The 13,441-nt window shown below is 41.7% G+C and overlaps 2 protein-coding genes across 14 annotated transcripts in view; both read left to right on the top strand.

Moving 5' to 3' along the window:
* Positions 1-4,503, top strand: part of tjp1a (tight junction protein 1a) — a 69,961-nt gene extending 65,458 nt beyond the window's left edge. For all 8 annotated transcript variants that reach the window (XM_041783808.1, XM_041783848.1, XM_041783857.1 and 5 more), the window contains one exon: positions 2,830-4,503. In XM_041783808.1, coding sequence (XP_041639742.1) covers positions 2,830-2,924 — 95 coding nt within the window. In that variant the 3' untranslated portion in view covers positions 2,925-4,503. The remainder of the gene's footprint in view (positions 1-2,829) is intronic.
* Positions 4,504-5,809: 1,306 nt separating this feature from the next.
* The window catches only part of fam189a1 (family with sequence similarity 189 member A1), a 162,675-nt gene continuing 155,043 nt past the window's right edge, over positions 5,810-13,441 (top strand). For 3 of the 6 annotated variants that reach the window (XM_041806089.1, XM_041806211.1, XM_041806227.1), the window contains exons 1-2: positions 6,016-6,266; positions 12,595-12,889. In XM_041806089.1, the coding sequence (XP_041662023.1) occupies positions 6,265-6,266; positions 12,595-12,889 (297 nt within the window). In that variant the 5' untranslated portion in view covers positions 6,016-6,264. Of the gene's footprint in view, positions 5,923-6,015; positions 6,267-12,594; positions 12,890-13,441 lie in introns of those variants that run through there. The other 3 variants (XM_041806308.1, XM_041806381.1, XM_041806165.1) reach the window with 2 other exon arrangements.

Below are 13,441 nucleotides of genomic sequence, written 5' to 3' on the forward strand. Positions count from 1 at the left end.
GAGATACTGAAATGAAGTACTTTTAATTTCAGGACACAATATTGGCAAAAACAAATTGAGGTCAACATAATTATGTCTATATTAAACTCCACAGGGAATATTTCCGTAATTATCATCCTGTAGCAGGATTATTTGTCATGTTTTGATCTATGACGCCTTTAACTGTTGCTTTATCATTGTTTTGTTTTTTTTGATCAGACATTACTCTGCCAGACTCCCTCTGTCTTTGTTCTGAAAATGTCAAATGAAAATCATCTTTTCTGTTCATAACCACTGTGAATAATTAACATGTGACCGGAGCTACCTGTGCTAGAACTCAGCATCTATCATTTTTTTCAGCAACTGACTTTTCACTTGTGGCTGGGCTATATTTACTCTCTCACAGACTGTGTTTGTGTGTGATGAGGAAAGTAAAATGGAAATGACTGAAAGGATGAATTTGAATGCTGACTGGCAGTGGTTTGTTTTGGGCTCACCTCCAGGCAGCATCATCGGTTTGCTCATGCAAAAAGCCCCCTGAGCGTCCAGCCACAATTATGTTCATGTTAGAGTTTGTTGCATTGCCCTCCTTCTAAAAAGGAAACAAGCCTCAGGGTAAATGGAGGTAGTCAGTATAACTCTAGGGCCACACTGCCTACCTCTACCTGTGCGTGACGCCTTCCTCTTTGGATGGCTGCAGCTTGTGATGTTAACACACCGATTGTTGCTGCTGCAGTTCTGCTCCTGCCAGCCCTATGTTTATACAATGAGTTTGCAAAAATGACCATCAAGACTTTGATGTCTGTTTTAACTCCGGACAACAGGCATCATACCTACAAACTGCAAGAGGGGCAACATTGTTTCTACCGGGCCATTTCACTTTTTTCAGTGCCGGGTGAGGTTCTTGCACTGATAATACTAAACAGGATCTGTGACCTGCTACTCCAACACCAGTGGTCTGGAGAGTCAGGCTTTACACCTAAAAGGTCTACTGTAGACAACATCCTGGCACTTGAGGTCTTCACTGAGCACCTTCAGGAATTCAACAGGGGGCTGCTTGCAGCCTATTTTGACTTCCAGAAGGAGTTCAACTTGGTGATGAGATGCCCTCTGTAGGATTCTGGAGCTCTGCTGGATCCCATGTTGTCTCATCCAGTTGATGTCTGCCCTATATTCTGGTACAGAGAGTTCTGCGAAGTGTGGTGGCTTCACCTCTGACTTCTTTCCAGTTGATTCCAGGGTGAGGCAGGGGTAAATCTTCGCCCTTACACTCTTCAGTACCTGTCTAGACTGGATAGTGGGGTGGGTAACAGGGGCAGCGAACTGTGGAGTGTCATTTGGCGATGTCCAGATCACTGATCTGGACTTTGCTGATGATGCTTTGTTCCTTGTGGGGACTGTAGATGTCTTTGTGGGGGCTCTTAACTTGCTGAGTGAGGAAGTTGAAGCATTAGGAATGCATGTCTCCAGGACAAAAATAAAGTCCCAGGTATTTGGGTATGCCTTGATACTGCCACCGAATCTGTGTCCAAATTGTGAGAGCATAGAGGTTGTAGAGCAATTCACCTACCTTGGTAGCGGAATACATCGATCTTCTGTCTGTGAGGCTGAGATCAACCGCAGTCTTAGTATTGAGCATGGTGAGATAGGTTTACTGAGCAAGACAGTGTGGCATTCCCAGCATCTGAGCATGCAGACATAGTCTTTCAGTCCTTGGTCCTTCCGGCCTTTCTATACCCTTGTGAGGCCTGAACGTTGACTGATGGCCAGAGACACAGACTGGACTACCCTTTGTGAAAACTTCTCTTCGGCACATCTTTGGGTGTCGTTAGCAGTGCTCGGGAGAGCCGGGATAGGAAGGGTCAGCAGCCTGATACAAGAACAGCAGCTGCCCTTTTACGAGCATCTAGTGCACTTTGCCAGGCCTGATCCAGCTCACTGCATACTAGATGCTCAGGACCCAGTGGGCTGGTCCATAAGCTGGAGGTTACTGCATGTATCGTGGAGGGGCAACTGGGAGGATACCTGGAGAGATGGGGCATGGGCCTGGTGCAGGCCTGGAGGATGGCCATCAGGAGACTAAAGTACAGGACCAAGGTTAACGTGGCAAAGGGCCGAACCAGCATATATCCCCATACCAGACCTTTTTTTGAATATATACTGTAGATGTAACTGTAGGAAAAAAGACGGTTCACAAAAGATAGTCTAAAAAAAAAATTTCTCTAAAATCAGTGTTGATGTGACTAATAAAGGGAATCAAACATACACGTTTAATTTGAGCCTACCTTTCTTCCTAAAAGTTGTTTAAAGTTGTCTAATCAATGATAGTACTTTGAAATTATAAAAAGAAGAGCTTCAGATTCATGATTCTTGCCCTCCTGCATCTCTCACTTATCACCCCACTTGTAGCACAAAGTTGACAGGAGGCTGTGTTTATTTTCTAAAGATGATGGAGCTCTGTTGCTCTGGCTCTACTTATACTCTGATTGATTACTGAAATGCTCCTCTTGGCACAGCCCTCTATGTTTATAATTACAATTACACTCAGACCTCCCAGTGACTTGAGGTTTAATTTGTGGTCAACAAGAGGCCAGGGACATTCAATAAAAATATGCAATTGCTTTTACTAGTCTGTTGTTTGACCATGCTTGGATATAGGCCACAAACCTCGTGAGAAAACACATAAAATCAAGACCTGATGTTGGTGCTGCATTAAATTCCAACAAGTATGTGTTGAAGACTACTTTTTTTGAAGATGTATTGGTATAAAATGCTTATGAAATGCACAACAGCTTGAATCTGACATAAGAGGCAGCTGCTCTCACTCACTCCCAATCTGTCTGTCTGCAGGTGACCCAAAAAGCTGGCAGAACAAGTCTCTCCCTGGAGACCCCAACTACCTGGTGGGAGCCAACTGTGTCTCTGTGCTCATTGACCATTTTTAAGATGGACCAGCAGGTGTTACTGAATGTTGGAAACATGTTGGATTAGAATGAAGAGGATGGACACACATACACATACACACACATGCACAAACACACAGACACTGACAGATGCACTCCAAACATGCTTTACTTACACACCACATCACGGAGTATGAAGAAGACCCTGTCAGTGCTGTTTACGGATGAAGGCGAGACACCGATGAAGGTTACAAGCTGTTCTTTGAACTCTTTTCCCATTTTTGAAGTTTTGATGTGAATTGAAAACCAATAATGCATGCAATGCCCCATGCCACTAAGGATTGACACTATATATTATGAGGCAATGTTTAATGTCATTTTTACATGAATATAGATGGATGGATGGCTTTTGAGGCAGCATACAGGCTTCAAAGGTATGTGTGGGTATATTTATGCTATATATGCAGACAGTATATATAGTAGTATAGAGATGATTTACTAAAAACGTACTCATGATTTCAACTACAAGTCAACATCTTGTTATTTTTCAGAAACATGAACTTGTTTTTCAAAATTTTAATAAAGGTCTTCGGTTGAAGGAGCTGGCTAAAGCTGGATTTGAACTCAAGCAGCACACTTTTTGAGATGTTCTTCCTTCAGTCTTTCCTTTTTACTCTTCCTAAAGTAATATCTTGTAGCTTAATTTCTTACTGCGTCTCTCCTTCCAGCCTGAGGGAGATCTATGCATGTTCTTTACTCAGGTCCTCAGTTCTTTCCTCACATATCTCTCTCTGTCTCTCTTCCTCTCCTCTCTCTCTCAAAGTGCATTCTTGCACTCTCACACAAATAAGCAGTGATGCCTTATCTGCGAATTATTCACTTTTCATTACAAAGAAAAATAAGTTATGATAAATTATGGTATAATGTCATTTGTTCTGCCATTTCTTTGTGAACCCACTGTATAAATGAACTCGGGTTTAGCACACAGTAACAGTTGATAAAGGATAACAAAGGTATGCTCTTCTTTTATCTGCTATGCATTACTTAAAAAAAACACAAGAGAAAAGAAGCAGCTGTAAATAAAGCTAGCATATTGCCTTGTTTCTTTTGTTTGTAAATGAACTTTTTGTATGTCTTTCTTTTTTGTATAAAACTTAGAGAAAACATGTTTTAAAAAGTGGAAGAAAGTGACCGTGGTTATCTTTGTATTCTGGATATACCCTTGAGCCTTGGAACTTGTAACCTGACATTAATACATCACACCTTTTCTACCGATGAATTCGCACCTTGTTGAGGTCTCTAAGAAGGTCTTTTTTTGGCTCTTTAAGGATGAGGAGGAATGTGCGCTGGCTAAAACACATTTAAAACATGTTCTTTTGAAAGGGTGTGCTCTTAAAGTGTCCCCCTCACTGATTTGTGATACTGGATGCTGTATTGTGTGCCCTTAAATGTATTTTTGTACTAATAGACAATATATCATGTATGGCACACCAGTACCATTTTATTTTTTAGATATAACACAGCTTTAATTGGATATTAGCTCTTCACGTGTGGCTGATTTTTTTTCTCTTCTGCAACACAATTTTAAGTATACCACTGTATTAATAAATAAAATCATTTTTAAAGTAAAAAGTGTAAGGAAATTTAATTTTCTTTATTCTGAAATTATTTATTTTGTCTTCATATAGAGCTATCGTCTCATCATGTTTAATATCCTAATTGATTTGTTTCATTAATAGTGTGTTAGAAATATAATCCTCAGGATAGCTTTTGCAGTTTTGTTTGACTTAAAGCTTAAAACTGTTGTATATTTTTAGTTTCATAGAAAACAAGAGCAGCTTCTCCCCTTTGAGGTGTTTTGTTCAGTTATGTTTTAGTGGTTTCATTTGAAACATGGCTCTATTTAAAAAGTCTGGTGGTGCAATTTCACTCATAAATCTACTGCATATGAGCTTTGAATTCCTATGTCTACTTTAGTAAATCCTTATAAAATAATGTAAGTGATATTTATAACCTAAATAATACTATTGAGCTGTATGCTGTGGTTTATGTCTCACAGCTAGGTGGAGCAGGTGAGCTGTGTTAGATACAGTAAAGCAAGGTGTGAGATACACCAGTCCCTAAAGAGAGATTTCAATAAGCCTGTTTTTAACAGAAAGATGTTTCTGCAATTCCCAGTCCCTGTTTTGTCAGTGTTGGTCTCTTAGTAGCCAATGACCACTGCCTGAGTTGTAAACATCAACTTGATAATGAAAGAAAAGCAAAAATTAAAAAAAAGAAAAACTATCAAACAACAGACTGTTGCTCCTGTACCAAGCACCTATAGTAATCATTTCTAATTATGGGTTTCATAGATGTTCTTGAAGACTAACTTTTTATTAATAAAATAATAATCTAGATTGAAAATTTCCATAATCATAGGGAGGCTTGAAGGATTTAGTCTACAGGTTGATCTCTATCCAGGAAGTCTAAGGATGACTTCAGAGCCCACAGATGATTAAAGAGAAAAGAGAGGAAAGTCTGGTCATTTTAGTTTTGACCTGGGTCTTCCTCTTTTGTGAAATATTAAATACTTTCACCTCTTTAAACCTCTAAATATTCTTAAAACCATGAGACACAAAATCCCTAGTTGTATAAACTGCTCAGAACTTGTGTCCATAAACTATGAGCACAGGGATTAAGCCAAGCCAGACAGGCCCTGATCCACTTGACCAGACTGTCCCACCCCTGTCAGACTGTCTTCTAATGATCATTTAAAAAAAAAAAAAAAAAAAAAAACCTCAAACTTAAACCCTAGAAGACGCCTATTTGCATTTCTAGAGTAAATGTGTGCAGGGACAGAGTTAGCAACTGCTGGTTTCTTTTGTGATAAAATTATATATGCTAATAAATATATTCTTATGATACAATGGGAGGAAATATATAACAAAATAACAAGGCATGAAATGTTTAAAACTTTTGTAGATAGATCTTCTTGGCTACACATTAAAACGAAACCATTTTAGTTAAGGCAATTAGGCTACGTTTCAATTATAGCAAGGTAATTTTGACTACTGCTTGTTGAATTTGGTTGGTTGTTTGCAAGTGCATAACAGCTTTTCATTCTGCTCTGCAGAGTTTATTACATGTTCAGCTTCAACCTTTAGTAAACTATAATTTGTTTGTGTGAAAATGCTAATCATGATCCGTGGTACTTTAGGCCAGGATCAGAAACGACAAGGAAGGCTAATGTTTGTGGACACCTCTGAGCCCACCAATCCTGGCAGTGAGGATGCTAACTGCTAACGTGTTGGAAGACATTGAGGAGCAAAAAAATAGAGGAGTAATTGGCCAACGAGCAGGAGAACAACGGAGAGGACTGACAGCTTGAGCTGCATTTAAAATGTAAGTGGAGTAAGCCTTTTAGGCAGAAGAATATGTACTTCTGTCATCATGCTGTTAGCCTTCTGGCTAACGTTAACTTAAGCTAGCAAGTGGCTGCTAGCGGGCTAGCTAGCCATTGATGTTTCAGTTTGCTTTAATAACATTTTAGCCTTAGCTGACTTGTTTTGTTGAGCAACATTTCTTTTCTGTTTGTTTTGATCTGGATATCACTTGTTACAGATGTTTGCTATTAATTTGTTTGTTTATAGTGTACAAAATGAAAACTGCATGTGTTGAATGCAAGTTACCAAATTACAACTACCAGGTCCACTGCTGTTTTTAGCTTTACTATTTTATTTATTTTATAACTGTGCTTAATTTTGTGAACTTTAAAAGGGTGGGGGCATCAAAGATCATAAGGCAGTTGACGTGTGTATTGTTATTTTCCCCAATGGCCAGAAGGTGATGCTATTGCTGCTATTGCAAAACTTTGTTATACTACTCTTGTTAACACTTACAGCAGCAGGAAATTTTCCTGTCAGTCCATGGGGGTGGGGGTAATACTAGGGTGGAAGCAGGGACATTTCAGTGTAAAGTCAGGGTTAAAAAACATCAGCTGTTTGCATTCAAATATGCAAAAACTCAGCGGCAGGAAGAAACCACAGTCTGCAGAGCATCAGTACCCCAAGGGATGAGGATAGGGCTGCAACAAATGATTATTTTTTTATGTCGACTAATCTAATGATCATTTTTTTACAATTAGTCGACTAATCGTGGCTATTTGGCATACTATTTTGGATCCCTGTTTTACCTTGCCTTCTTATGCATGCACACCTGTGAATACTTAATGGTTTAGCAAATTGACATGACATGTCAAGTTGCTACATCATCAAGGTTTGTTTTTCCACTAATATAAAAGTATTGAACTGATAACTAAAGTAATTGCACACTAAATAGCGTTACTGAAAAAATGTTACCCTAGCAAATATCAAAGATGGTTTTCCGGCTGATTAACCTACGGCACCAACATTTTAAGTAGGCTACTGGAATAAATCCTTGTGCCTGTAGCACAAAGGGCTCAGTAACTAAATGCAAAAGATCTAAAAGATATTCATGCAACTTGCAAACTTACCCACTCATGGTATTTGAAGACTCAGCAGCTACAGTGTGTTTACGTTTCAGGTGTTCGTGCATTGCCGTAGAGCTGACATGGTACGAGAGTTTGACTTGACACAGTTTGCAGTTGACTTGTTTCGCTAATTTGTTTTCTGTAAAATGTTCCCAAACTTTGGAAGCTCTGGGTTGGCTTTTTGGTGTGCTCTCCGTGCTTTCCGCCATGCTTTACTTTTTCTTCTCAGTTTCTGTGAATAATGTAAACAGTGGGAGCCATACTGCCTCCACCACTTCCTGTAGTGAATTGCAAGTACAGATGAGTCCTTACCAGCCGGTACTAGATTTTACCAATATAAAAAACAATAATACGATGTGTCGACACTTGAATTCCCACTTCAACAAATTTTTATAGTCAACACAAACGATTGTTGCAGCCCTAGACGAGGAAGAAGCTTCCGACAGAACTACCAGTCCTAGACAACACCCAGTACACCGAAAAGTGGAGACTATGGAAGGTCACAAGCGGTTGGTGAAATTGCCAAAGGAACAAGGAACAAGCCAGAAAGAGAGACATGTTTCCTACCCCCAAATCTCGGCGGCTGAAAGAAAGGCGATGGCTAAAGAAGCTGTGGAAAAAGGCAACAGCAGAAGAAAAAGAAGGCATTGATCTCCTTCAAGAGAACCTAAAACAGGCTTTCAAAACTCCGCCAAGCAGAGAGCTTAAGGCTACAGTGGAAAAAGAAAGAAGAGCCCAAGCAGACTTCTACAAAGGCCCTTTCAAATTTGTGAAAGGTATATTCACAAAGGAGAAGAGTGGATCTCTAAAAACATCACAAGAGGAGGTTGAAGAACATCTGAGAACCATCTATGTGCAAAAAGATGAACCGATCCTTGTCCCCACTGATATCTCCCCAATATCCCCCCACAATATCAGGTTGATATCAGCCTTCCCAAGCTGAGTGAGGTGACGCAGGCAGTGAAAAGAGAAGGACTGGCATCTGCACCAGGCCCCAACGGTGTTCTGGCGTTGGTGTCTATAAAAACGCTCCAGATATTCTGAAAATCCTGTGGAGAAACATGAGATAATTCCATGATGCCTAAGTTCCATCAGACTGTACGGGAAAGGCAAACTGGAACTACCAATAACAGGTCTTGTGGAAGAATTCAAATACAGCAAAGCAAGACTGGTCATGACCCTTACTGAATCTGAAGATGCAGTCATTCGAACAGCTGCCCCCCAGGTGGCAACGGGAAGGAAGTGGACTCCATCAGAAGCTGTTCAGAGTGCAAAGTCAGCTCTTCACTTCAGGGATGTGGTTGGTCAAGTCCAACACGGGAGAGCAGGTCTCGGGCTTCTCCCAAAAGCTCCTCTGTGGCATAGATCAACTTCTGTGCAGAAGAAACTGCTGGTAGTAGAGGAAATCCGGAGACAGGAGGAGGCAGAGAGACATGCCAAAGCTGTCTCAATGGCCAGGCAGGGAAGATGGACCAACTGGGAGAGCCTGGAGAAGAAAAAGCACAGCTGGCATGACACCTGGCAGATGGAGACTTTCGCAGTAGAGGTGGGGTGCAGGGGCTTTGTTGCTACATCCACCACCAGTCTGTTGAGAAAAATGGGAGTGAGGGGTTGCTCCCTCCAACAGGCTATCAAAGCCATATCAAGTGCTGCTGAAAAAAGCAGCAATTGGCTCTGGATAAGGCGGAATGACAACGCCTGGGAAAAAAAGTAGAAACAGACGGTATGCAGCCAAGCATACACCTGGTTCAGGGAGAAGGACGCCCCTACCATGCAAAGTCCATCAAGTGACATTGAGGGTATGGCATGGAGGGGGGTGTACCTGGGACGCTGGGTACACCATTTAGCCCTCTGGAGACGTGGACTTAAATTAATGAAACGTCGATGAAGCAGGGTGCCCACCTATTGACCCCAATGATATATATACCCTCCCTTTCACCATTTAAGTCTGACAGCTAACATCAAGAGCACCAACTATCCAAGGGGATTGAAACATCTTGTTCTATTTGCTTTACTGCAGCTCTCTCTGAAAGTTTAAAGAATTTTTCCGGAATTTTTGCAAGCGTGAATAGGGTTGAGACAGGCTACCGTAGGTCTCAGGCCCTGACCACACGGAGACGAATTCAGGAGTAGATGCAAAAGTTTTTTGTCGTATCGGCGTTTCATCCACACAGAAACAACGTTTTGGGTGACTGTAAACAATACTTTTTGAAAACGGGTCCCAGAGTGCACAAATCTGTAAACAACTACGTTTCGTCTCTGTGTGGACAGCTAACCACATTTTTCTTGAAATGATTACGTCATACATAGCCTAGCTCTCTTAAGACGCCTGCGCGGGTCCAACCAAAATGACAATGGCGGATTCCAGGGTTGTGTTCATGATGCAGAAGCTACTGAGCTTGTTATGGCTTTTACAGCAAAATCTGATGCTCCTTTACCACCACTGTGAAATGCATACATCATAAGTTCTTAAATCCAACGTGGAGAACAACCAGAAGGGCAACTAGAAGAAAGTTTGTGCCAATTTTCTGTGATTGTCTCTCTTTTAGTCCATTTCCGTGGCAGCAATACAGCGCCATGTACAGGCTTGGCATATGCGCACTACAGCGTTTTCAGTCGTTTTCAGTGGTTCCGTGCTTATGCGGATATTTCCTGAAACAATCCCGTCTTTATGGAAAACTTTTTCAAAACGAAACGACAATAGCCTATATGGTTTCTGTCTTCGTGTAGACAGGGCCTCAGACAGCTCCTCTCACAGACTAATGCTGTGAGACCCCGTCTCTGTCATAACGGAAGTGCCATAATCTGCCAGTACAATTTATTTCCAGTTTTCCTTCCAGTTCATCTTTATTCATAAACAAAGTCTGGCAGTGCCTTTCATGAAATAACATCATTGCAGACCAGGGCTAAACGATCTTGGAAAGTCATCTAATTGCTATTTATATTTCCTCTATATTTTGATTGCAATTTAATATGTGGTTATTTTTTCAGTGTTTGTTTGGTAGTTGAAACATGAGGCTGAACAATTTTGAAAAAATATATTTCTTTGCATTTTTTTACTCATTGCAAATTTGATGATTTGTTGTATGAAGGGTACGGAGCCCGGGCAGGGACATGAACGTGTTTATTTTTTTAATACTCTCGTGCGATTTAGTATCTCGTGTGCGCATTTTAGTATCCCGCGCACTCGTTTTATTCGTATCTAGTGTGCGCAATTTCTCTGTATCTCACGCGCGTTTTACATATATTTACTATTTCACACGCGAGATACTAAAACACGTGTGGATTAAAAGAACAAAAAAAGGAAGGGGGGATTTTTTTCGAACTATTCTAGAAAAAAATGGCACTTGAATGTTTCCATGATGTGTCGGGCATAACATTTCTGCCTAAAAAAAATTAGTAGGACATAGTGTGATTTAATTTGAATTTTGATTAATTGCTCAGCCTTTTCGCATACCAAGCAACATTTTGACTAATAAAATATAAAGTCTAACCTGGGGTTTAATTATAGACCTATTTTAGAGGTAGTTACATGAATTGTGGCTAACATATGATATCTACACTAGCTACGTAGTTAATGTTACTACATAAGCTATGTAGCTAAATTAGCTTTAACAATGTGAGCCTTAGCAAACATAGCTAAAGCTAATGTAGGTACCTAGACTATGTAGCTACTTAGCTTATGTAGCTACCGTTAGCTTTGTCAGTACACATGAGATTTGTGAGCTTGGCCTTAGCTACCTAGCTTCATTTTTGACATAGCTGATGCAGCTAACGGAGCTTTGCTATGCTTTCTGCATTAGAGCGTTCATGGTGGACGGGCTTTTTTCTCGGAAGCAGATGTTTTCTCGCCTTTATTGAACGTTTGGTTGTCATGTTTTTAACTTTTACCTCTTACCTCAACCCTTGCCCTAAACTTACTGAAAGTTTAATCCGATCTTATCTTTGAAAGTTTCAGCCTGTACTTCCCTTCCAACAGATGTGACCTAGCCGTTTTTGAGAGGGGCGTCTGAGAGCTGTGGTATTTTCTGGGCTTTTATCAAATACTTTAGTTAGTGCGATAAACCAAACATCCAGCTAAACAAACTTGTAACACATCTCTACATACTCGTGTTAGTATTGTGCAGCCTCTGATTTTTCCAAACGTTTTCAGGGACAATCCTCACCAGCTGTGTCTCATCAATCTTCAAAAACCACTATAGGCTATTAAAAGGTGAGATGATAAAAAGCCAGTGTTCAGTGGCTTTGTAGAGGGGTGCTGATGATGAAGTCACCTGTACCCACTCGGGTTTAAACCGCGACATTTCCTCAAAGATTTCCTTGTAATCCTGATTAAATGATCAAAATGAGAAGACTGAGCCTGCAGCCTCTTTACGACGCCCATCTACAGACGTGCGCTCTCTCCTAAAAATAAACCTCATTTAAGTCCTTCACCACGTTTTCACCCGGCACTACATCACCAGCAGCGGTGACAAATCACGCGCAGGTTTTGCAGCCCACCTCCTCCTCCTCCTCCTCTCTCGTAGTAAAAACACGCTCCGTCCGCGCAGCGCGTCGCCATGCAGACGCGCAGAGTGGCACCTCTCCAGCAGGCCTACGCAGTGAGCATCTCCTGTCCTGGCTGTTAGATCTGCTGTCGTCTGTGAAAGCACGGCTGGTGCCTCGCGCAGGAGTAAACGCGGCTCGTGTACAGTTGCGGATATTAGGACGCAGAAAAAACGGAGATCCTAAGCCTGGTTACAACCATTCCTTTATTTTTCCTCGAGGAGAGCTGGCTCACCTTTTCTCTTTCCCTCATCTCTCGCTTTGAGTTGTTGGAGAGCCCGCAGAGGCGAGCAGGACAGCATGGCAATGATGCAAGGCTGGCTCACGGCAGGATGATGCGTTTTCTTTCTCTTTGCCTTTTTGACTTTAGAGGAATGGCCTCTCTGCCGGAACTTTCTCTCTTTATCTCGTATATTTGGACTTGATCACATCCCTTCTTTCCTCGTGCGTGTTTAGCATCTTGTGCCTTGTGGTCCAACCGACTCTGCTCTCACCTTCCTCCTCACTCTCCTCCTCCTCTGCAGCGCGTGTCTAATTGGAGCGATCGCGAGCATCCTAATTGAAGGGAATCACCCACGTTGGACATTGATCTCTCTTTACTCGTTTTACCAGCTCACTGCAGAGGAAAAAAAACACACAGACTCTGCTCTTTGTGGATGTTTTTGTCTTCTATAGGTGCTGCTGTGTTCGTCGGTTATACCTTTCAGTGACAATGCCGGTGCACGCGCTGCCCCGCGGTGGTGGCGTAGGCAGCAGCAGCATCGGTGGCCCGGGGTCCCTGAGTCCCGCGTCGCTGTCCCGCAGTCTGTCCCGGCTCAGGGAGTACCGGACCCGGACGAGGATCATGCTGGCTCTGGGAGTCTCTCAGATGGTCCTGGGGAGTCTCATCCTGGCGGTCAGCTTCGCGGCTTTGGCTCTTACTACGTCTCCCAGAGTCCGTCACTCCTGTCCCTTCTGGGCTGGCTTCTCTGTGAGTACTACAGCTTAATGATCATCTGTTAAGACAGGTGGTAATGTAATGCTAGTATTATTTATTAATATGTCTTTTTGGCATTCATTAAGTGGAATATGTGCAACTACAGTGGTGTAGTGAATGCTGACTCAAGTAAAGGAACATTACAACCAGTTTAGTGATTTTTAATTGAAAAAACTCCTCTCATTAATCTCAAGAACACATCTGAGCTTAAATCCACAGTTTTTTAACTACCATGAAGGACAGAGCCAATCTGAGGCATCTACATCACACACAGTAGCATATTGAAATGAATTTATAAACTAGGCTACAGAGTAGTATTTCCTCTGTGTACAATGGGAGAATCATTTTAAAGATGTACTTTTCTTCATGTGAAATTTTCATGGTGGTTTCTGTAAATATTTATAAAAGCACACTTCCCTGATTTCCTGCCAGAGACCTGAACTGCATTAATTATAGAGGCAGTGGGGCAGAGTGCAGGGTTGAGGGGAGGTCTGTGGCACAGGGGCCATCTGCATGTGTGTGTGAGAGAGAGAGTCGTGTGTTAGT

Source organism: Cheilinus undulatus, linkage group 1, assembly GCF_018320785.1.
Source record: "Cheilinus undulatus linkage group 1, ASM1832078v1, whole genome shotgun sequence".
NCBI classification, from domain to species: domain Eukaryota; kingdom Metazoa; phylum Chordata; class Actinopteri; order Labriformes; family Labridae; genus Cheilinus; species Cheilinus undulatus.